We start from the raw sequence: 25245 nt of genomic DNA on the forward strand, positions 1-25245 counted from the left end.
AATGTCACTTGACCACATTACTGAGCGATAGCAATCCTACCAGTTACAGGTACCATCATAATGTCAGGGCCATGGGGTTGTTAAGAGCGAAGAGCCACGTATAATGGTCTTTGGGAATGTCCTTGGGAGATGGAGCAAAGAATGCTCAGATAAGAGGCAGCATAGTCCGCAACTTCATAATGGGCAGAGCAAGAGGCTTCCCTAATTTCTCATGCTGTAAAAGTGATGGTGGGCAGATTGTACTTTTAGACTTGCAAGATTCTATTAATGTAGCTTTAGAATAAAGTAGAATTAGCTTATCTGTTTGTGTTTCCTGCCTGGTTTACCTTGTGAGATTGCTAGTAGGAGTCCTAGGCTAGGAATGCAGGGTGGGGGCTTCTACAGGGATGCTAAGTGCTGGTGGGCTAGTGAGGACTGTAGATGGGTGCTACAGAGTGAAAGTGGTCCAGCAAGGATTGTAGCTGGGTACTGAGGAGCTGGCAGGTTCTGTGGGTGGGTGGGGGCTGGATCTCAAGGAGTATTGTAATCTAATTTGTTCTTTTTAAAAAACCTTCTTTATCCTTCCTGTTGATAGTTTTCTATTACTATGAATGCATATTGAATTTGGAGAGGAAGATGTACTAATCTAGATGTACCAGAAAACGATAGCTAGTGTTTGAGAATAAGCACTGCAGATCTATGGATTTAAAAGTGATTGAGAATCAAGCCGATTTAGTCTGATATATCAGGAAAAGCGACTACAGAGACAGGCAAATTACAATGATGAGTATTTTTTTTTGAAGTAGTAGGTTGTAGACTGTAAAAATAATAAATTATATTGAAGTGAGAAATGTGGAGAGGTTGCAAAACTTGAAGCTGTTGTCATCCCAATCATAGCAGACCCTTAAACTCTAGATACTAGATTACAGATTAACAATTATTTCTGTGTTACTTTAGTATATTATTATAGTTGATTAAGAGGTTCTTTAAAAATGAATTATTTTTGAATTATGAATTAAGAGTCGTGGTGGCGCAGTGGTTAGAATGCAGTACTGCAGGCCACTTCTACTGATTGCTGACTGCCAGAAGTTTGGCAGTTCGAATCTCACCGGCTCAAGGTTGACTCAGCCTTCCATCCTTCCGAGGTGGGTAAAATGGGGACCCAGATTGTTGGGGGCAATATGCTGACTGTAAACCGCTTAGAGAGGGTAAAGTACTGTGAAGCAGTATATAAGTCTAAGTGCTATTGCTATTATATGATTAAGAAATGAAGACAGATGACCAAGGACAGAGAATTTTGGGAAATGGGATAAAAAAATCATGCTGACTGTTTGTCCTTCCCCCCCCCCCCTTTTGAACTGTGAGCCGCCCTGAGTCCCCCCAGGGAAAAGGGCGGCATACAAATAAAGTGAAAATGAAAAAAAAAATGTTACTGATTTTATTGAAAAATAACTGCCAACAGCTTTGGTAAAGATGGAGAGCAAAGGCAACTGAGTATATTTGCAAAGCAAATTGGGAATGGAAAAGGAAGTACAAAAACAATCCCTTAAATTAAGAATTATTCTTAGAGAGGATATCTAGAATTGTATGCCCATGAGATATGTTTTATGACAAATATTTTTTCTTGAGTTATTTATTTGTTTATTTAGCAACACTTCTAGCCCATTCCATTCTAGCCATTTCCATTTTGTCAGATACTATTGATTTAAAAAGACCTGTTCGATTTCTGTAATGATTTATTCTAGTCACGATATTTCAGAAAATAAATTTAGCATTCTAATTTATAATTTTTTTTCAGCTTATCACCTCAAGATTGATGCATGTTTTCATCATTGCCTTAAGCTTGCTGAGAGTTTGGATAAACATGGCGCAACTCCAACAAGGAGGTCCTGATGAAAAAGAGAAGACTACAGCATTAAAGGGTACAAATTAATTTGGAACTTCTCCTCCATAGGCACTCCGTAGACTGTGTTCTGATGAACTATAATTTTGTGGTTAGTAAAACAGGTGAGCAAGTGCAAATGATACAACCCACATTTCTTGGCTGCAATAAATCTCTTACATATATCCATAATCCAGAATTTTTTGTTCTTTGCTTTCAAAAAAGAGATATCAGCATGCAACAGGATTGCTGTTAGCTGTGATAGAAATGCCAGTTGGATCCCCTTGATGGCAAAAATCCTATTATGGAAAGAAAAATGCTACAACTTATGCATATTAGTCAACACACAGAAGGAACAAAGTAGTGGGAACAGCTTTAAAGAGTAAACAAACATACCATAATTGTTTGCAAAAGTTGATACTGAATTAATGTATTACAATAATTTCAAAATTATTTCAGTGGAAGGACATACAAAATTTCACCATGGCAGCCTCGTTGAATTAGATTTATCTTTCTTTCTCTTTGGGAGGAATTGTTGCTTGGTTCACTTTTAGATTTCTATAATTTTTAATCTGATACAGTTTGGGATTTTGAATCCTAATCCCTGCTGAACTCTCTTCAACATGCCTGTTTTTCTTCCTCTGAACATGAAATGGGATACTATACTATATCCCATTTTATATGCTGTTTTCAGTCTTCAGAATAGAGTGCCATATATACTGTCAATCAATGTATGATATCCTGAATTATGTAGAAAACTGACAAAACACACATGTAATCAATATGCTCCTTGGAGGCAGTATTCACATGATAGCTTCAGACATTTTCACTCTGTAGGAGGCAGGAAGTTGAATCTCCTCACTCTTATAATGCTGTCTTCTTCTGCACTTTCCCTCAATCAATTTAGGTGCAAGTTCTGCTTCATGTATTATTGTTATTATTGCAATGGATTTGCATGGTTACTGCTTATCTTTGTTTGGAGAGAGAGAGAGAGAAAAATAATTAATTAATTAATGTAGGTATGTATAAAATTGAAGTTAGGTGGTAAGTGTTAGTGTTGTCACCTCATGGCTGCTTCGCTCCTGAGGCTGTGCCCAGCTCTTCGGGAGCCAGTTTGCAAGGGAGCTGCCGTCCTCCAGCCAGGCAGAACACCAGTCCCCAACCTAGCATTATCCCAAAGGCACCAAGCAACATGAGCAGCTTCTCCCCCATTGGCTCCCACGGCTTGATGCCTTCAGGATACCGCTATGTCTGTGAGCAGTGTTCTGCCTGGCCAGGTGGGGGGGGTTCTCCTGGGGGCTTATTTTCGGAGGTGGGCTTTTATTTATTTGCCCAAGTGAAAAATGTGGCAAAGCAGGACAGGTCGTATTTTCGGGGAAACATGGTAGTCTGGCCTTCTGCCAAAATAGGACTCCTCAAACATCCTAGTCAAATCATTGTTCAACCTTTGTTTGAAAATCTCCAGTAATGCGCACCAACAGCTTCAGGTGGCTGGTTATTATGTTGCTTTACCGCTCTCACAATCAACAAATTCCTTAGCCGTCTCTAAAACTACCACCAGTTGTTTTTTCTACATTGAAAATAAACCCAAACTCTCTTCCCTGTGATAGCATTTCAAGAATTGGAAAACTATTATCATGTTTTCCCTTACCTTTCTTTGCTATCAGTTATTTTAACCCTTCTTCATAGAATTTATCTTCCAACATCCTCACATTCAAGAGCACACTTTATTGCCCTTCACTGATGAGTCAGCCCAAGACTGCACTTGCTCCTTGGCAGATACTGCACAGTGCTAACTCATCCTTAATCTTTTGAAATCCTCCTAACAAGTACTACTGAGAATCCAGGTGCTGTCTGTTCTATACTTGTGCATTTTTAAAAATAAGTTGAGTGCAAAACTTCACATTCTCATGATTGGATAGGATTTTGTTGAATAGGATACAATATTCAAGTCTATCTTTTTGATCCCTGAGTGTGATGTGATCTCTGCAGATTTGCTGAGTATCCCTCCTATTTCTTCATCTAAGTCATAAAAATGTTGAAGAGCAGTGGGCACAAGATGAAACCTTTCCATGTACACATAAATCCATTAAGGAGCATGTATTATGCATGGTTGTTTAACCAACTGGGAATCCATCTGGTAATAGGACCACTATTCAACTTTATTAAGAGGCTGTGGCTTAATCCTATCTCAAACCTTACTGAGGTTTTGAAGCTAAGTGTATTATATTCATAATAGTTTATTAATTTATTAATCTCATTACATTAATCCAAAGAGATTATTTATTTTTCACATTTCTGAACAGCCCAGAGTTCTTTGATAGGTCCTGCAACGTATCTTCCCAATCTCCCCAGTTGAGATGAGCTAATGTAAGTCACAACCTTTGAATTGGACCCAGAAGCAAACAATACAGCTCATAAAGTAGAAATGTTACAGGATCCCTTCTTGGGGTGCCTAAAATTGCCTGTGTGGCTACCTTTGGTACCAGTTGTACAAAAGGTACTTTTCAAGGTTAGTTCCATGTAAAGTGCATTGCACTAGTCCAAACGGGAAATGAACAGGGTATGATTGACCAATGAGAGCCTCCATATCCAGAAAAGGACACTCAGCTGAAGTCTGTTTTTTTCCATCCAGGCCACTATAACCTCCAGGCACCATAAGAATGTCCACTGCATCACTTACTTCACTTGGGATGGAGATATATAACTGGCTATCATTAGCATACTGGTGATACTTCATCCCATAGTGATGGGTGATTTCACATAGATATTAAAAAGGAGTGGAGAACACAGAACCCTGGGGCACCCCACAAAGCTGGGGCCAGGAATGGATCTCCCAATTAAAATTGATTGAGGCTAACCTCAGAGGAAGGAGGTGAACCAGCACATAACTGTGCCACTCACAACCACCTCCCCAAGTCAGCCCATGGTTGATGGTAATGAAAGAAGAGCATGGATGGATGCACTACCTCCATCCTGCTCCTGTCAGAGATTAACTATGAGTGTGACCATTGTTTCAGTCCTGACTGATAAAGGTCCAGATAATCTATTTCTTACAGGATCTTCTAGAGTAGCAATGTCAACATCTTCTCCACCACCTTCCCCAAAAATTGGAGGTGGGAGAGTAGACAAAAAATATCCACAATGGTAGGATTGAGCAACAGCTTCTTGAGAGAGGGCACGAGTTTACGAGTTTACGAGTTGCGTTTATTTACAGGCCGCCCTTTTCCCTGAGGGGACTCAGGGCGGCTAACAACTTGTATGGGAGGGGAAGACATACAATAACATAAAAACACAATGTATATTTAAAACCAAGCAACATTCATACAACATTCGGGTGGGGGCGGACTATGGTCTTTACCCCCAGGCCTGGCGGGATAGCCAGATCTTGAGGGCTGTGAGGAAGGTCTGAAGGGTGGTGAGGGTACGAATCTCCACGGGGAGATCATTCCAGAGGGTCGGAGCTGCTACTGAAAAGGCTCTCCTCCGCGTAGTTGCCAGCCGGCACTGGCTGGCAGATGGCACTCGGAGGAGGCCTAATCTGTGAGATCTTATGGGTCGAGAGGAGGTGATTGGCAGGAGGCGGTCTCCCAAGTACGCAGATCCACTACCATGAAGGGCTTTGTAGGTAGTAAGAAGCACCTTGAAGCGCACACGGAGATCAACAGGTAGCCAGTGCAGCTCGCGGAGGATAGGTGTTATGTGGGCGAACCGAGGTGCACCCACAATCACTCGCGCGGCCGCATTCTGGACTAGCTGAAGCCGCCGGATGCTCTTCAAGGGCAGCCCCATGTAGAGCACGTTGCAGTATTCCAGCCTAGAGGTCACGAGGGCGCGAGTGACTGTTGTGAGAGCCTCCCGATTCAGGTAGGGTCGCAACTGGTGCACCAGGCGAACCTGGGCAAATGCCCCCCTGGTCACAGCCGACAGGTGGTAATCAAAGGTCAGCTGTGGATCCAGGAGGACTCCCAAGTTGCGAACCCTGTCTGAGGGGTGTAAAATTTGGCCCCCCAGCCTGAGCGATGGATCACCAACCAAATTTTTGGGAGGGAAACACAACAGCCACTCGGTCTTTTCTGGGTTGAGTACAAGCTTGTTAGCCCTCATCCAGTCCCTAACAGCTTCAAGTCCCTGGTTCATCACGTCCACCGCTTCATTGAGTTGGCACGGGGCGGACAGATACAGCTGCGTATCGTCCGCATATTGGTGGTATCTTATCCCGTGCCTCCGAATGATTTCGCCCAGCGGTTTCATGTAGATGTTAAATAGTACGGGGGACAGGACCGACCCCTGCGGCACCCCATATGTTAGGGGCCTCATGGTCGATCTCTGTCCCCCGACCAACACCGACTGCGACCTGTCAGAGAGGTAGGAGGAGAACCACTGCAAAACAGTGCCTCCCACCCCCACCTCCCGCAGTCGTCGCAGAAGGATACCATGGTCGATGGTATCGAAAGCCGCCGAGAGGTCAAGAAGAACCAAGATGGAGGCGTGGCCTCCATCCCTGGCTCTCCAGAGATCATCGATCAATGCGACCAAAGCGGTTTCTGTGCTGTAACCAGGTCTGAAGCCGGACTGGAAGGGGTCCAGGTAGTCGGCTTCCTCCAAGGACCGCTGGAGCTGGTAGGCCACCACCTTCTCAACAACCTTCCCAATAAAGGGGAGGTTGGAGACTGGACGATAGTTGTTAAGTACGGCTGGATCCAAAGATGGTTTCTTCAGGAGGGGTCTCACCACCGCCGTTTTGAGTGCGGCGGGGAAGTGCCCCTCCCGAAGCGAGGTGGTAGTAACCGCTTGGATCCAGCCCCGTGTCACCTCCCTGCTGTTAGCAACCAGCCAGGAGGGACACGGGTCCAGTACACAGGTGGAGGCACTCACAGCCCTCATGGCCTTGTCCATGTCCCCGGGGGTAACATCCTGAAACTCAACCCAGCGATGGTCTACCAAATCGTCCTCTCGTGTCTCGGCTGGCTCTGCAAAGGTGGAGTCCAAATCCGACCGAAACCGAGCAACTTTGTCCGCCAAGAACTGGGCATAGTCTTCAGCCCTACCCTGCAAGGGGTCCCCCGTATCCCTCTTATTTAAGAGGGAACAGGTTATCCTAAACAGGGCGGCTGGACGGGACTTGGCAGACGCAACCAAGGTGGCAATATAAGATCTCTTTGCTGCCCTAAGTGCCCTGATGTAATCCTTGGTGCAGGTTGTTAAGAGTGCTCGGTTCGATTCGGATTTATCGGACCTCCACAGGTGCTCTAGGCGTCTCCTCCGGCGCTTCCTCTCCCGGAGCTCCTCGGTGAACCAAGGAGGCCTCCGGGATCCGCCGCCTCGGAGGGCCCGTAGTGGCGCAATCCGGTCGAGTGTCTCCGATGCTGCCGAATGCCAGGCAGCAACCAGAGTCTCTACCGGACTGTGGGCGAGAGTATCTGTGGGCACAACAAAAGGAGAAGGAAAACTTTGTCTAACAAGGATGAATTCACCAACACTTGAACATATCCACAAGACGCCTCCTGGCTGGCCTTAACCAGACAGGAGTAGTATGGATCTAATGTTTAAATTCTGGAGGACCCTGTCCACTTCCTCAGATCCAACTGGGTAAATATGCTCCCTGGACAGCTCGACAGTATGCTTCACGTCCAACTGGGAATGAATCAGAGTGATTTTTTCCTCCAGATGCATGGAAAATTCCTCCACATGGCCCTGCAGATGGGCCTCTGGGCTCATTTTCTTGAGAACTGTCCAGGTAACCCTAAACAGGGCCACTGGGTGACATTCTGTGGATGCAATAACAGCAGAGAAGTATTGTGATTTGTTGAACATGACCTATTGTTAACCAAACCAAGCTAGCTTTTAATAAATATGCTGTTGTTTTCTAGTACTTGCAATATTTTCTTGACCCCCCCCCCCCCAAATATAGATGTCAACCTGATTGGTCTCTGATTTTCTGGGTCCTCTCTTTTCTCTTTTTAAAAGATTGTAATAATGTTAGCTTTCATCCAGTTCTATGTTGTTTCTGCTGTACTCCAGAGTTTTCAACAATTACTGCCAATGATTTTAAGATTACTTCAGGCACATTCTTTAGCACTCCGTGATCCAGTATATCCAGCTCCAGCAACTTGAATATATTCAAAGCACCTAGATGTTCTCTGTTCCTTGCCTGTTTTGACCTGCATTTCTCTTGTCTCCCCACCCCCAATGCTGCATCTTCTGGCAGGTTGGGCCAGTTTTTCCTTTTGCAAAAATACAGATGCAAAAGATAATCTTAGTGTGTTGTCATTTATTTGAAGGATAAACTCTTGCTGGTCATGAGATTTGATAGAAATGAAACTAAATCAGGTCTCTGTAAAACTAATCATACCGGTACTACCGTAGTATATTTTTGGAAATTCCAGCATTTGTAAATATACCAAATTAAGTTTTTAAAGTTAGAAAGGCAGTTCTTCTAAAGTAACTCAGTAGCCTCAAAAAATTGAATGTGGGTTGAAAAAGAAAATTGGGACATTTGAATTGGCAGCTTCAAAATCTTTTTTAGTGTTGGTAGCAAGAAGAAAAGCATAACTTGATGGAACTCTGTAGGAACAATATATTGTCAATATTTTTATAGTTTTATTAAACTTAAATATTTTATAAATATGGGAAGTTGCTGAATTTGTTTATGGTAAATTAGCAAGTCTTTTAAAGTCACCATTTTTATTAAAAGTAATAACTTTGAGGTCTACAGAAAGACTATCTTCTTCCCCAACTTCCCCCCCGCCAGACTTGTTGTCTAGAATAGACTTGGATGAACTGATGAAAAAAGATGAACCACCTCTTGAGTTTCCTGATACCCTTGAAGGATTTGAATACACCTTTAATGAAAGTAAGTAATAGTTTCAGAAAAAAATTTCTTAGAAATAAATATTTTTCCATACTTTATTTTTATACCTTGGTACTGATTATTTTTTTACAGATGAATGAAATAATTAGTACAAGCAATAATATGAAATAAATTTTCACTAGTTAGAAAAGTACATTATTGCTATACATGAATAAAAATGAATTGTAAACATACTGTACATTGGGGAGCAATCTGAATAATACTGTAAGAAAGAATAGTTTTGCTTGATTAATATATTAAGAGGCAGAAATCCGAAGATAGCATAAAGTACATACTTCATACTAGAAATGATCTTCTCAAACAAAAGTTCTTATTATCTACTTGTTTGTTTAGACAAAAATATTGAACTTTGTACAACTCATTAAAATTTCTATAAAATTTTGCTCTTATATCTATTTATTTTCATAAATAATTATCATGCAAAATAAATCCATACTATATGAAAAATCATCACTTTTTTTGTGCGTGAGAGAAATTGCTGGTGATCGCCTAAACCAGTCACTGCAGTTTTCTTCGCAAGATTTTTGGAAATTTTTTCTGTTGCTTTCCTAAGGCTGGAAGAGAATGACTAACCCAAGGACACCCAACTAGTTTGTCTAAGGCAGGAATAGAACTTTAGACTTCCAGTTTCTAGCTGGAACTGGTACCTTAAGTTCTGTACCAAACTGGCTCTTACTTATTAATCACACAAAAATGTTTGTCAGTATTTTAATGATCCTTATTTTAAGATTTCTTGAATTTGGTTCCACATTTGAATGAACGATATAAATTAACTGTGATGTTTTTGTTTAGGTGTTTTGCACGTGTTTTGTTACCTTAAGTAGATATGAGAGAAAAATAGTAACAAATCTACATTTACTAATTATTTAAAAATAGTATTAAGAGCATTGGCATGTAATTAGTGATCCACAGTGTTTGAAATGACTAATAATTCATTAATGAATTAATTTGAAAAATTAGAATGAATTCCTTAGTTATCAAGTTTCATACATGGGTAAAATTTTATTAGTCCTACAGAATTATTACAATATTTTCCCCTTAAATTATTTTATTTATTGCACTTATTTATTTATCACTCCCATCAGAGTGATAATAATTTAATACCATACCAAAAAACCCATAAAATCCAGTAAAACCTTTTAAAAACTCCAGTGATTCTGAGTAAAATATCCCCTAAAATGGCAGTCCAATAGCACAATTATATTTCAAAAACCTATTGTTTTGACACCTTTATAAATGCCAAATATAAAGGGAATGAATATAGAATCTATTTTTAGTGATTTTATCTATTATGCACTCATAAATAAGTTCATAAGTGTGGTATAAACATAGAGGGAGTGACTGGTCCAACATCATCTAGCTAGCTTTCATGGCTAAAGTGTGACTTCAACTCAATCTCATACTTTCTAGTCTAATGCCTTAATCACACTGAATATCTTATGGAACTTAAGCTTACTTAAAATGGATATGTTTGTGTCATTAAGTATTATGTCTTTATAGTGAATTATCATTTTGAAAGTTGTGTTTTAAATTTAATGCTATTATTTTTCTTTATAGAAGGGCAGTTAAGGCATATAAAAACTGGAGAGCCATTTGTTTTTAACTACCGAGAAGATTTACATAGATGGAACCAAAAACGCTATGAAGCTCTTGGAGAGGTATATATTATTTACAAATGATATAATACTGAATACAGTGTGTCTGTTTCATATTTGGCTAAATAAGGAAAAAAACTTACTGTTGTAAGGATAGCGTAGTACTGATTAGCCTTAAGAGCACAAAATAAAATTTCAGGTATTGCTGATAGGAATAAATTTACCTATATTGCTTTAAGGGTGAGCTAACTGTTCAGTGAGGTGTAAATGTATATGTTTAACTATAAGGAAAAAATATATCATGTTCTCTGTATTGTATAAAAACTTGAAGTTATTGTGTCAGAATTTTTTGTTGCAAATTCAGGTATGAATAGGAGCAGGCAGTTCCATCTTTGTTTGTTGCATAGTTTTTTAACCCATTTAACCAATTTATAGATTTTGAACTCGTTAACTTTTTATCAATATTAAACAAATGTCAAATTATTGTTAGATAATGTTTTAGATACTATTTTCATTTTGTTTCCTCATGTTAGTATTGATATATTTTGGGTAAATTGCAGTTTACTTTGTCATTTGTATATTTCATTTATAAAAATCTGATTTTTAGTAAGATATTAATTTTATTTAAACCAGCACTTATCCCAGATAATGTATTGACCTTGGTGACGTTAACTTATGGTTTTAAAAGATCTTAAAATTTCTATATTGAACTTTAAGCTTTTTCATTACTGTGATCATCAGGTTTTGTCTTCTGTACAGGTAGTCCTCACTTAACAATGTTAAGTGGGGACTGGACTTTCTGCCATTAAGTGATATGGTCATAAAATGCGACATCACATGACTGCCGCATAGCAACAGAAATTCTGGAATTGCTGTAGCTAAGCAATTCATTGTTGAACGTTAAGCGAAATTGTCACATAGTCACCATTTTGCAATCTCCTGCCAACTTTCCAAACTGCTTGTAGAAAGCTAACCAAGAAGATTGCAAATGGTGATCACATAACTGCAGCATTCTGCAACATTGGAATTGGAAGCCAGTTACCAGAGTTATGATCATGTGGGAATACTGTGACAGCCTCTTTTAGAGACCTAATTGAGTGTCCCTCATTCAATGCCATTGTAAGTTCATCTGGTTGTTGAATGAGCAACCATTAAGTGAGGACCATCTGTAATGGATAATGCAAGGGAGTCTATCAATTCTAACATAGCCAGACAGTTATTAGTCTCTTATTTGTTGTTTAGAGGAGTGGCAGACTGAGCAATGATAATATGCGTTGATGTTAAAAATAAATCTGATACTGAATATAATTAATAAAAATTTCAAAGTTATATGTTACCTTTTCTTTTGTTTTTGTGTTGAAAGTATGTGAGAAATAACGCCTGATGTCAACAGATTAGTACGGCAGAAAGATCATCTGTAAATATGTCCATGTGGTCAGTCAAGTAGGGTTCTTGAAGGAGCTATGTCAGGTCTGCAAGATGGAACACCATTGACCTTTCAGTCAGCAGGCTCAGAAAGTAGTCATGGGAGAAATAAGAAGCCTTCTTCAGGCAGCAAGTTGCAAAATGTGTACAAACCTCAAATCAAATCACACAGCCCTATTTTTCATTGGAGTAAAGTTTTCAAATAAAGCTGAAAATGTACCTTGTTTGAACATTAATATGGAGGCTATAAATATCAATGAAAAAAGTTGGCTCTTGTCCTGCTGTTGATACAACTGAAACATAACAGGATACGTTATCTCGTCGTAGCTTCCATAAAATTCTGATAATCGAGATGCTGAGAAATATTAAATTGAATCTTAACTATATTTGGGGAGGGAGGAAATAAAGGATGGATGAACATACTCCATCAATTAAAGCATAAAAGTGATTTAAAAATGTAATAGAAGCATTAATTTTTGAAAATGTAGTGTTTTTCTCCTAGTATTAGGAAAAGTGCCAAGAATGAACAGATGGAAATATCTTTTCCAGGAGAATGGACAGGATCCCTTTTATTTAAAGTGCTTAATACTTTATTTTTTTAAAGATTCTTGTTTTTGACCAATTTGTTATTTATAGCAAATCTCTCACCTCAAGTACTGAACTTCCCATGGCATTGGCTGTGACTTGTTTACATCCTAGCAATATGGTAGGCTGCAAATGAGCTAAAAGGTTTTCAAACTACAGGTTTTAAACTACGTTATAGATTATTCAGCATAATTTAGTAGCATGCTAAAAAAATTAACAATTTAAATTTGCTGTAGCAGCAGCAGCTGAAGCCTCCATAGCTTTAGGAGTGCCTGGGAGCAGAGGCATCTGGCTGCAGATGGTACAGAACTAGTTGTGGAAGTGGGGGAATGAAAAATAAGAAGGGGGAGAAAAGTATTTGAATTAGGCTATTCTGAGCTCTTGCACAGTTCTTCCATTATTTGACATTATGTCCTGTTTTAAAGTTGAAAACAACATAAAGCTAAAAGTACAGAAAATAAAATCCAGCTGGCAGTTGTAATCCAAACAGCGAATATCTTAAGAGTTGCTCCTATCAGTGGAAATATTTAGTATGTTATAGGTCAGTCTCAGAATTAAATGCTTGTTGATCATATTTATTTTACCCACAGTTTTGATGCCAATCAAAGATAAAACATGAAATTTATTAGTGAAGTAAGATTTCTTGGACTTTTTATATTGGAATAACTGCTATTTTGGTGCAGAGTGGCAGAGAAAATCTAGAAATGAATAAATAAAGGAGCTGGGACACAACCTAACTCCACAAAATCCCTAAACACATTGAAATTATTACTGAGAACCAATTATATTTAATCTGATTTCTTTTAACTTTACAAACAAATCTGGTAGGAGTTCAAACTCATGTTAGCAAAATAAAATTAGGAATGAACATTTCTCATTGTCTTATAAAACATATCATTTGCATATAACAGAATCTTATACTTTGCTCCTTTTAATATTTTTTATTTAACATAAGCAAAAATTTTGAATGCAAATTGAAAGGGAGATAGTGAATGTTTATCACAAAAAAACAGATGAAATTACTCTGGGAGACATAACATTAATTAATTAAAATAATGCATATTTAAAACAATTATTAAAACATAAAACATTTATAAAAATAAATAATTGGAATGGTTATAACATAACTTTAAAATGATAACATAGTAGTAATGCTTGATTTAGGTTTTAGATTTTTGTACTTATAAATATAAAACAATTCAAGCTAAGGTAAGCTTTAAAATATTGAGAAAATTCATACTAACTTTTGTTTACTTTGAACATCTCCAAGAAAATATATTGAAAGCTTTCTTAATATTCAGAGAAATAAGATTCTCTGGATATTAAGATTACAGATTTTGCCTATTTTAAGCAATTGTATCAAGCATCCAATATTACTAGAACTTGATGATTATATGTAAATGTAGAATTTCAGCATGCAAAGCAGTTACTAAAACATTTTATTCTATCAGCAGAAATGCTATTAATAGCTAAGCATTCATATTTATCAAATAAATGTATGGATAAATGATACAAATACTAACATCCTTACTTGGGATGAAAAATGAGAGTCAATTTAAAAAATCTTCAACTGAAAACTCCAATAGAAGATTAAAATCCACTCTGCTTTTTTCAGAGAACTAGAAAACTACTAGAACTAAGAGAATTTTAAACTTTCTTACAACTGATTGTAGAAACAATTCATTGAAGAGAAAGTAATAGAGATTGCATGCAGCTCTAGGATAACTGTAGAGAATGAATTCCATCTTTTGATAAAAGATTTGAATTGTACAATTTGGAACAATGCTTAAAAAAAAACGATTGCTTGATTACTCTAAAGTTGGTATATATTTTCCCATATACCTGTATATTAGAAATTGAACATTAATTCTTGCTTGATTTATTTAAATCGCAGGAGATAGAATAGAATAACAGAGTTGGAAGGGACCTTGGGGGTCTTCTAGTCTAACCCTCTGCTCAGGCAGGAAACCCTATATCATTTCAGACAAATGGTTGTCCAATCTCTTCTTAAAAACTTCCAGTGTTGGAAAATTCACTTTTGGTGGCAAGTTATTCCACTGGTTAATTGTTCTAATTGTTAGGCAATTTCTTCTTACTTCTAGGTTGCTTCTCTCATTGATTAGTTTTCATCTATTGTTTCTTGTCCTGCCCTCAGGTGCTTTGGATAATAGCTTGACTCCCTCTTCTTTGTGGCAACCCCTGAGATATCGGAACACAGCTATCCTGTTACTTTAGTTTAGTTTTAGTTTAGTTTAGTTAGTTTACTTCTAGTCCTCCTTTTCATTAAACCAGACATACCCAATTCCAGCAACTGTTCTTTATATGTTTTAACCCCCAGTCACCCAGGAGTGGGTTCCAGCAGGCACAACTGCCCGTTCATTCATGTGCGCGCACATGCACAGTGCAATAAAAAATGTTCTGCACAGAAATAAAAAACAAGATGGCAGTGCCTACGCCGCCACCTGGAGAACTGGTTTGAGGGCATAGCAGGCCTGGGTCGCTGCTGGTTCCAAACCACTACCAATTCGGCCAACCGATCCGAACTGGTAGGAACCCACCACTGCAGTCACCTAATCAACATTGTTGCTCTTCTCTGAACTCTTTCTAGAGTCTCAACATCTTTTTTACAACATGGTGACCAAAACTGGATGCAGTATTCCAAGTGTAACCTTACCAAGACATTATAAAATGTTATTAATGTGATCTTGATTCTATCCCTCTGATAATGTAGTCTAGAACTGTGTTGGCTTTTTTGGCAGCTGTAGTACACTGCTGGCTCCTATTTAAGTGATTGTCCACTAGCACTCCAAGATCTCTCTCACAGTTACTACTATTGAGCTAGGTACCATCTAAATTATATCTGTGCATTTGGTTTTTCTTGCCTAATGTAGAACGCCTCATCATTTTCACCATCGGATTTCATTTTTTTAGATAGCACCCAATGTTCAAGTCTGTCAACATCCTCCTGTATCTTAAGCCTATCTTCTGTAGTGTTGGCTATCCCTGACATTAGTGTTGTCTAGAAATTTAATGAGTTTGCCATCTATCCCCTCATCCAAATCATTGATGAAGCTGTTAAAGAGTACTGGGCCTAAAACAGAGCCTTTGGGTACTCTACTCAGAGGTAGGTTCCTACTGGTTCAGATCAGTTCAGTAGAACCAGTAGTAAAAATCGGGGCTGGCTCTCCGATCTGGTAGTACCAGCAGGCTGGCCACACCCCCGAACTGATTCCTTGGTCACTGTTCATGTCCTTTGGATGGCAAGCTGACCAGAGCTGGGAAGCAGCTGGCTGGCAAAGAAGCCTCTCAGCCTCCTCTTTGTGTTTCAGAGGATCGGAGGCTTTTTTTTCACCCAACCACTGGCCGCAAGGTTTCAAAAGATCCTCCAGCTGGTGAAAAGAAAGCTGCGCGTGCACGAATATAGTAGCATCGATCAGAGGTCTTTTTGGTACCCTGTATCAGTGGCTATGTGGAAAAGAAGCCTCTGGGCTTCCAAGTTCAGCAGCAGGCTCGGTCCCTTCACAGGGTCACTTTTCTCCGCGCCCAAGAAAGATCAAAAGGTGTGGAGCAGTAGCCTTTAAGAACAAAGCCGGCATAGCAGCCTAGAGGTAAGAAAATGAACCACTGAGGGAAGGAGCCCCCCCCCCCGAAATTGCCGGCAAAAAATGGGCTGTTTTTATCAAAATCACAGGTGTTTTTTGCCTTACCCTAGTCCCCAGAAGCACTCTGCAGGCTTCAGCAGGTGCCGACCTAGTATGGCTTCTCAGAGCACCATGCTGCCCTGATCATGCACTCTGAGGATCAAAAATAAAGAGAGCAAAGAGCCCTGGCATGGTGCCCCCCCGGTTCAAAACTTTTCACCACCATTTTGGTGGGCATGGCTTGGTGAGGGGGTCATATGATTGAATGTGCATGAGTGATGTCAAGTGGGCCACGCCCACTCAGTCACATGTCCCCATCTAGCTATGCCCCCCCCAAAAAAATTTGAAACCTATCCCCAACTCCATTGCATACTTCCCTCCATGTAAAAGTAATTCCATTTTTCTATCTTACAGATACAGGACATGATTAAAGTGTTAATTCTTTAGCTTCCTTCACTTGAAACTTAATTTTACAGTAAATGCCTTTATTTTTTTCTATATCAAAATTCCGTGATTCCCCAAAAATAAGATAGGGTCTTATTTTCTTTTGACCCTCAAAATATGACCCTGGCCTTATTATCGGGGGAAGGGTTGTTATTTTCTGGGGTGGCAAGAAGCAAGGCACACCTTTTATCTTTCCAGCTCCATCACTTTCCTCACCATTGTGTCCAGAGAAGCCACTGGTTAAAAAAAAAAAAAAAACCACCTCCTGAGTTCAATCAAACTTGAACTCGCAAGAAAGGGGTTTTTTTTGCCAGGTGCTTCCCTGGACACAATAGCGAGGAATGCGACGGAACTGGAAAGGTAAGAGGCACGCTTCGCGGACCCATACCTCCCACCCCGCCCCAATGGTAAAGTCAGCCTGCCTGATTCCCTTCCCCGCCGTCCCTTTAGCGAGGGATGACAGGTTGGGGGGAATGCGAGGCGCACGTCCTAGCATTGTCGGAGACTGACAGATCTGCTGCATTCCTTGCCGTTTCGTCCAGGGAAGCCCCTTGTAAAAAAAAAAACTCACCAGTTGAACTCATTCGGTGTTTTTTTTTACAAGGGGCTTCCCTGGACGAAAGAGCAAGGAATGCAATGGAGCTGTCAGTATCTGGTAGCGCTAGGACACATGTCTTGCTTCTCCCCCCTCTGCAACCCCTTGCTAAAGGGATGGCAAGGAAGGGAACCAGGCAGGCAATCATTACCATTGGGGGAGAGGTGGCAGGTCAGCAATAAGCCTTGCATCCCATTCCCTCCCATGCAAAAAGAACACCTCCCCAATGGTAATGCTGCCTGCCTGCTTCCCTTCTCCGACATCCCTTTAGCGAGGGGTGGCAGGTTGGAGGGGGGGAGAAGCGAGACGCCTGTCCTAGCTGGTTTTTAATCGGTTGTTAACCGGTTGTTAAATTATTTGAATCCCACCACTGATTAAATCGCTTGGGTTTAATAGCTGAAAACATGAATCAGTTCTGTGTTTAGGACAGAATAATTGCTTGGAAACAATTTTAGTTAAAATGTCTTTTATATTTGAATGTGAAAGAGGTTTATAGAATTTTTTTTAAGAAGTTAGATTTTAAAACAAAAACATATTTTTCCATTTTCTGTAGTTATTTAAATGGTTTTGTTTAGTATCTTACAACCTGATGGCTTTTGGTTTGTGTCTGTTTAAAGTCCCAAACGAGAGTGTTGTAGATATTCTTATTTATATGTATTGTTAATTTGTTTTGGGTTATGGTTTTCTCTTTGTGCTTTTGAGTTAGCCATGAGTTTTGACGATTAAATGGACAAGTCCCTGAAATTTTCTCAGCAACACTTTCAGAAGAGGTTTGTCCTTGTCTTCTTCCCTGGACTCAGAGACAGTGACTGACCCAAAGTCAATCAGCTGCTTCTATGTATGAGGCAGGACTAATATATTTTACAGATGAAGTGTAACAAGGGCTGCTTGAGTTAAAGATACTTCAAGTAGTACTCAGCCCTTTGTACAGTTCAGTTCTCCACAAGGTTTTCATTTCATTGAAAGAGTGTGACATCTGGAATGTCTTTACAAGAAAAAATAATTAAAGTATCTTTTTTGTTTATGAGATTCTTTTTTTTAATCCAGGCTTTCCTTCATTTCTCCCTTCTGCTACTCATTGTTCATATGGGCCAAGATTTGGATATGCTACAATAAAAAGAAATTGTTCTAAGAAATTGTTCTATGCTTATTGCAAATTGTTTGAAATTAGTTTTAACAAATTAATCCAAGCATTCTCTTTCTGCCATTGACTATGCATTAAATAGATACATTTTTTATCCACAATTTTTAACAAAATTATTCACATAGCAGCCGGAAGCAAAATCCTAGATCATACATATTTCTAGACACATTTATTATAAGGCAAAGTTTTTTGCTACTTAACTAGAATATTTTAAAAAATTATTTACTTTGCAGAATGCATTATATTTTTCAAACAATAGCTTGATAAACCATTTTCAATTTTTTACAAAACTTTACAAAAAATGTCCTATTTGTAAATTTTATACAACTTTTGTCTTGTAGATCATCACTAAATATGTGTATGAATTATTGGAAGAAGAATGCCATTTGAAAAAAGTATATGTTCCAGTAAGTTAATTTTTTCTTAAAGTACATTAAGTTATAAAAATGAAAGTAAGGAAATAATTTTTATTATAACTTTTTTGTGAGGGCTTGTAAAAACCCCATTTCTGAACAATGACAATTCAGAAATTGTATTATTGCTCATGTTAAAGAACTCATTTGGTTTGAATTTTTTCTTAATTTTATGAATCTCACTGGGAAATAGAAGTCCTTTATTTTATTAATAACTAAACAAAGTCCTGTTCTGGATAGTGGTGGGAGTACAATGCAACCAATGCTTGTCTCCAATTGCTGTTTCATTTTAGCTTAGTTTGGAAAAGAATGAATTTATACACATGCATGTAATACAAGCTATATATAATTTTGAAGCATGACTTCAAGGTTAAATGCTTTATTCCAAATGTAAAGTGTACATGATGTAATGTGCATCTATTGTACAGATAAGTCTCCAGATTAAGTCTCAACTGTTGTGCAGATTTCATGATGGCAAGACCCATTTTCTCCTATTTGCTTTGATTCAGAACCCAGCAGTGCTCCAAATGTGTTGTATGTGCTTTAAACTAAAAAATTCTGAGGATAGAACATAGTCTTGAGTTTTTGAGTGAAGTGAAATTTGACATTAAGTCAACTAAAATCAATGATGATATGCTGTAAAAATCCATAATGGATATTCTAAATTATCTGTTGTGAATAGAAAATCTGAAGTTCATCCAAATTTGCATCTGCTTCTCTGTGATCAACATGATAGTTTGGCTTTTGAGATCACTTGATAATCTCATTTTTTAAGATAGGTGAAGCTTCATGATGGATACTGTTGCAAATTTTATGGCACAAAAGGAAAGATGTTTTTGACAATACGACAATAGGTTTTATGACTGAGCACATGTCTGATATTTGTATAATTATTCTTTTATTTTTTTTAAAAAAATGTAAACATTTTAAAATGAAATCATGACCATAACAACGTGTGCCTATTTTCAGGATCATTTAAAAGAAAATTGAGGAGTTTATATCATGAAAATAAAAATTGCTAGAGACATTCTCACTAAGCTAGTTTAGTCTGTCAATAAAGTGTGACTGTGTGCTTCTACTATGACCTTTTTATAGCTATAATTTAGTGAAAGTTTCATTTGATATTTGAAGTCAACTTGAAAACAATTTGGCTTGAAGTATTTCCAAATGTAATTAAGTTTGAAGTTGTAAAGGCTGATTCTAAGCCTTGGTACATACTGACTAATTTATTTGTACAGATAGATTAAGTAAACATTTTGTAATGCATATTTCTCTCATAATTTTACATTTGGCTCTCTAATTGGAATTCTTGTTATTACTGGTATGTAAAGTTATAAACATAATTCTTAGCTATCTGCAGAGGATAAGAGAAGGAGAAAGATCAGCTCACAAACCTCTAAGACAGGGATGTCAAACTCATGTCATCACGTGACGTATCAGGACTTTTCTCCCCTTCATTAAACCAGATGTGGGCGTGGCCAATGTGTGACGTATCTGGCCTGCAGGCCACCAGTTTGACAGCCCTGCTCTAAAATGTGGTGGAGTGGAAAAAATGTATAAGTAAAAAAGAAAATTGCTTTGAAAGTACAACTTTTTGAAAACAGCCAATTATCAGCCTGATTATTGTAGCTGTGGAAAGAAACACCACAAAAATATTCTTCCTCCATCATCTTCCTAGGAGAGAGTAACATTGTTTATTATGTATCTAATTTAAAGTAATACATTGATTCATGATTGAACAAACATGATGTAAACCTGGCTTAATCCATAGCTAATATTCTTTCTTGGTTCAACAAGTCAGCTAATTTGTAGTAGAAACATTTCACATATTTATTATTTATTCACAAAAGGCTTATTGGATGGTAATGAGCTGGTTTGACTGTCTTTTATATAGATTGGAACTACTAAAGAGTTATTCAATTCCTTGGGAATCTGCAGCAAATTATCAATGTAGGTAAATACAGATATAAAGATAGAGGTCCATTGGGGATCACTAGAGAAATGATATCCCCCCAACTCAGACCTTTATATTGCTATTTCTAATAAATGATTTAGCACACCATTTATTGTAATACTGACCTCTACTACTACATTTCATTAAGCACAATCTGTAAACCTAGCCATTCTCTCAATTAACTTACCTCCAATATTCCATTTGTGGCTATTTGAAGAAAGGATAATGTAGAAATCAAACAGCCAAATAAAAAGATGTCTACTGATAATGATGTATGGAAAATGATAGGTTTGGTCTTCTGTTTGCTATTGAGGATGGTGCGCTGTCTCTCCCTCCCTCCCTCCCTCCTCCCCCCCTCTCTTGTCTTACGATAAGGCAATATTGGTTATAAGTTTATTTTTTATGTCAATCATAAATGCAATCTGAATTGCTGGTTGCAGCCACTGTTTTCTTCCGGTAACTATTTATTATGTCGCCCTGTGTAATTGTTTATATTCATTAAATGTTGTTCTCATTTTAGGTAGATGCAGAAGAGACCGAACCTAGGAGTTTCATCTTTATGAGTGAGGATGCACTGATAAATCCTGATAAATTGATGATTTTAATTCAAGGCAGTGGTGTTGTCAGAGCAGGACAGTGGGCAAGAAGGCTTATTATAAATGAAGATCTGGATAGTGGCACTCAGATTCCTTATATTAAAAGAGCTATAGAGGTAAGATAATTATGGTTTTCCTAAAACAGAGATGCACAACTCATCCCAAACTGTATGTCGTGCTTTGGTTTCTGAATGTTATACAAGTAGTCCTCAACGTACGACCATAATTTAGCCTAAAATTTTTGTTAATGGGACATTTGTTAAGTAATTTACAACCTTTCTTGCCACAGTTGTTAAATGAATCACTGCAGTTGATAAATTGATAAGTTAGTAATCCGGTTGTTAAGTGAATTTGGCTTCCCCATTGACTTTGCTTGTCAAAAGGTTGCAAAAGGTGATCACATGCCCTTGGGACACAGCAACGGTCGTAAGTATGAACCAGTTCCCAAGCATCTGAATTTTGATCACATGATTATGGTACAAAAGTTACAACTGTGAAAAATGGCGGTAAATCCCTTTTTTCAATGCTGTTGTAACTTTGAATGGTGACTAAATGAAGTGTTGTAACTCGAGGATTACCTATACTGTATTGGAAGCCAATCTTTGCAAAATGCTAGATAGAATCAGGACAGAAATTAAACATGGTTGTTTTGAATTTAAATTGAATTTCAATTTAATATAGCTATTGTATTGGTACAAATTTAACAAGCGACCACTTATATTACAGATTTAAATTTAACAACAACTTTTAGAGTTTTTTGAGAACTGTGTCTAAAGCTTTTTAAGTGATCATACAAAGCTCAAAGGGGTCAGGGGAACCTCTCTTTAATGGGCTAATTTGGGGGACTAGTGTACACAATTCTGGGTATGTATGTTGTCTTAATACACACCAAATGTGTACTTATTGTTTTATTTTCAAGTCATGTATGCAATTTCTGTTGAGTTTCAGAATCTTTAAATGTTGTATTGAAATTCATTGTTACATGTATGGTTTAAAACAGAGAAATTAATGTAATGATTTGTTAAATTGGAAAAAAATCATTGTATTAGTTTAAAAAGTTTAACTTAGTTCTGTCTCAAATAAAAATGTTGTCTACCTATTATAAGAAGTTGATCTCAGCAGGCAGTTAAGCTCCTACGGTTTTATGAAGAAATGCATTTAAATGCAGTATGTTTATATAAAGTATACAAGTGAACCAAGTGAACTTTCAGATGCTTAATACTAAATTTGCATTGCAGTGTTTTATAGTAATGTGTTGCTATTGATTTATGTAGGACAAAATCTGTGGTTGAATTTATAATACCACTTTACAAGGATTTTCTAATTAATGGCAATCAAATTTCTGATAAATTGATAATTACACTTAATTTTCTTGAATTTTCTAAAACCTGTCCTTTGCAACACTTGTATTAACAAAACCCAGCAATAAAATTAACATAAAAATAACAAGGCAATGCAAAACCTCTCATCAATAATAACAATAGCTAATTATTATTATCTACAAAAAAATCAACCCATGCTGACCCAATTCAACTCAAATCACATAGGAGATAACAGGAGGAGATAGCAATAACAGGAGGCATGAAGGTAAGATTAGATTCCCTACATACCAAGGTGGAAAATTAGGGATAGGAAAATAAAATTATATCCACCCCACCTATAGTAACTACCTCAGCTAGCAATCATTTGTAAGTACATAGCTAATAAAAAAATTCAACTAATGCATGCATTTATGACAAAATTCATGCACCTGACAACAATGCATGCCGGAGTGAAAATAATTATGGCATAGATGTATGAGAAAGCTTTATCTGAATAAGTGATCATTGTAGTCTCCCTCTCTCTCTTAGTCACATGATCACTTAGCAACCCTTTTGCTTTACAACTTGGTCACTGCATCAGAACTTGATTGTTAAATAAGGATGAGTGTATAAAAGATGTCTTTGCGATGAATAACTACTCCATAAGGAAAATTAAATCTAGCAAGCAAAAAAACATTGCATCAGTCACTATACCCATATAATAGGATGGATTCTGTCAAATCCCAGGATTTTATGAGGAATGAATTCTATGGGACTGGAGGCAGAACACTGTGCAAGGGACTAAGAGGATAAAACTCACTTCTCTCTGCAAGAAATTAAGCTGCCTTTCCCCTTTAGCTTCTTGTGGAGAATTTTATCTTGCTTCTTCATCACTAAGGTATAACAGAAGGGCTGGAATTGTTAGCTGACCTTTTATTGTGATAAGTATTTAATTGTATGTATAATAGTTCATATCAAACTCATATACGTAACATAGAAATGAATATATGTGGCCAAAGGTACAATTGAAAATTGGAAAAATTAAATACCCCATTTTAATTTGGGAGTTGCAGTTTAGATAGATGAAATGCCATAAACATTTTTGCTTACCATTTTCTCCAAAGTATCTAAGTAGAATTAAAATAGGTATCCTTCTAAATATATAACAATCTTGATCTTGAATTCATTTTAATATTTATTATATTACTTACATTTTTACTTATTTGTATTTTCAGTCATCAATGCTTTTCTTCAAAAACAGGGCTGTCAAACTCGATGTAATTGAGGGCCATTGCATTAGAGTTGTGTTTGACCTTGGGGGACCTGGAGACATGGGGTGGGTGTGGCCAGCTCAAGATCAGTCACTCCTGCAGGCCTCTGCCAACAAAAACGGAGCTTCCCAGTCCTTCATTGTTTCCAGGTGGCCTTGTGGGCCAGATCTAAGCAGCCCATAGGCCTTGAGTTGACACCCCTGTTCTAGAAAAGGAACAACCTTCATTTTTGCATATTTCTATAAAATCTTTTTTGTTGATTGCAATATATTAGATTCATTCCGGTCTATTGTATATCCAGTAAAATCTGTGATAGTATTCAAGATTAGGTAAAGCATTTGGGTAATTATTAGTAAGGACCAACATATCATCTGTATAATAATAATAATGCACATTCAGTTCAATCCACTACCGTATTTCCCTGAAAATATGACATATCCTGAAAATAAGGCCATGCCATATTTTTCAGGTGGGCAAAAATATAAGACCTCCCCCAAAAATAAGCCCCTTGGCTTATTTAATTTGTAAAGACTTGAGCAGAAGAAATAAAATAAAGAAATAATGGGAAATCCATTTTCTTTCTCACCAGACGCTCCAGAATTTTAGTCTGTACATGTTAATGCTTTTTGCATATCTAACCTAGCCAAGGCTGTCATTTCAAGATCTCAGGGTGAATTGCTGAAATAATACACTAATAATTTAATATTAGATTAGAGGCTTGGTGTATCTCATAAAATCAGATTGTGCAGAATATTTTATTTATTTTATTTATTTGTATAATGCAAAGTCAATAATTCAAGATACTTTATACTCTTAAAAAATATAAACTAAATCACAACATAGATACAAAATAAAACAGACATATAAATACACTGCAGTAATACAGTATAGTAGTATTAACTTGCCTTGGATCACATAACTGTCAAAGGACCTATGGAATAGTTCTGCCTTAGCAACCTTCACAAAACATACCAGAGTTGACACCAATCTGACTTCTGGGGTAGGGAAACTATTATAAAAGAATATCTACTCTAATCCTGTTTGTTCCCGTGTTTTTACCTCCATGAAATCATACATCTTACAATGGTCTTACTTTGCATATTTACATAGAATGTCCATATAATACAGTTTGTCTTGAAATACTCGTCTATACCTTTTGGCGTTTTTGAGACTGAAATTAATTTATAGCAATTGTTATATTATTAGTTGGGGATAGATAATCATTTTATGCATTGATAAATGGAGGAATGTGGTCTTGTTCTTATTACACAAAGATTTTCTTCTCTCTTTTCAACCCAAAAACATTCTCCATTGTTATTACGGACAGATTTTGAGGATATATATGAATGTTGGGGGAGTGGGGAAGAGGGGTAATGAGACTAAGAAGGAGTTCCATTGCCAGAAAAGCCTTTTTCATTTCAACTAGCAAGATACAAATATTAAGGAAATAAATTTCATGAAATATGCAGAGCAATGTCAATTCAATAAATACATTTTTATTAGGAATGCACTGCAGTGTCTGTGGAATTTAGATTGAATTAATGAA

The 25245-nt window shown here is 37.5% G+C and overlaps 1 protein-coding gene across 3 annotated transcripts in view; it reads left to right on the plus strand.

Annotated features, from left to right (window-relative positions):
• FAM172A (family with sequence similarity 172 member A) overlaps nt 1-25245 on the plus strand; it is a 217764-nt gene that overhangs the window by 5473 nt on the left and 187046 nt on the right. Inside the window, exons 1-6 of one of the 3 annotated variants that reach the window (XM_032213059.1) lie at nt 1090-1124; nt 1778-1901; nt 8616-8717; nt 10293-10393; nt 18506-18571; nt 21052-21243. In XM_032213059.1, coding sequence (XP_032068950.1) covers nt 1796-1901; nt 8616-8717; nt 10293-10393; nt 18506-18571; nt 21052-21243 — 567 coding nt within the window. In that variant the 5' untranslated portion in view covers nt 1090-1124; nt 1778-1795. Of the gene's footprint in view, nt 1-1089; nt 1125-1777; nt 1987-8615; nt 8718-10292; nt 10394-18505; nt 18572-21051; nt 21244-25245 lie in introns of those variants that run through there. The other 2 variants (XM_032213058.1, XM_032213060.1) reach the window with 2 other exon arrangements.

This window comes from Thamnophis elegans, chromosome 3 (assembly GCF_009769535.1).
Source record: "Thamnophis elegans isolate rThaEle1 chromosome 3, rThaEle1.pri, whole genome shotgun sequence".
NCBI classification, from domain to species: Eukaryota; Metazoa; Chordata; class Lepidosauria; order Squamata; family Colubridae; genus Thamnophis; species Thamnophis elegans.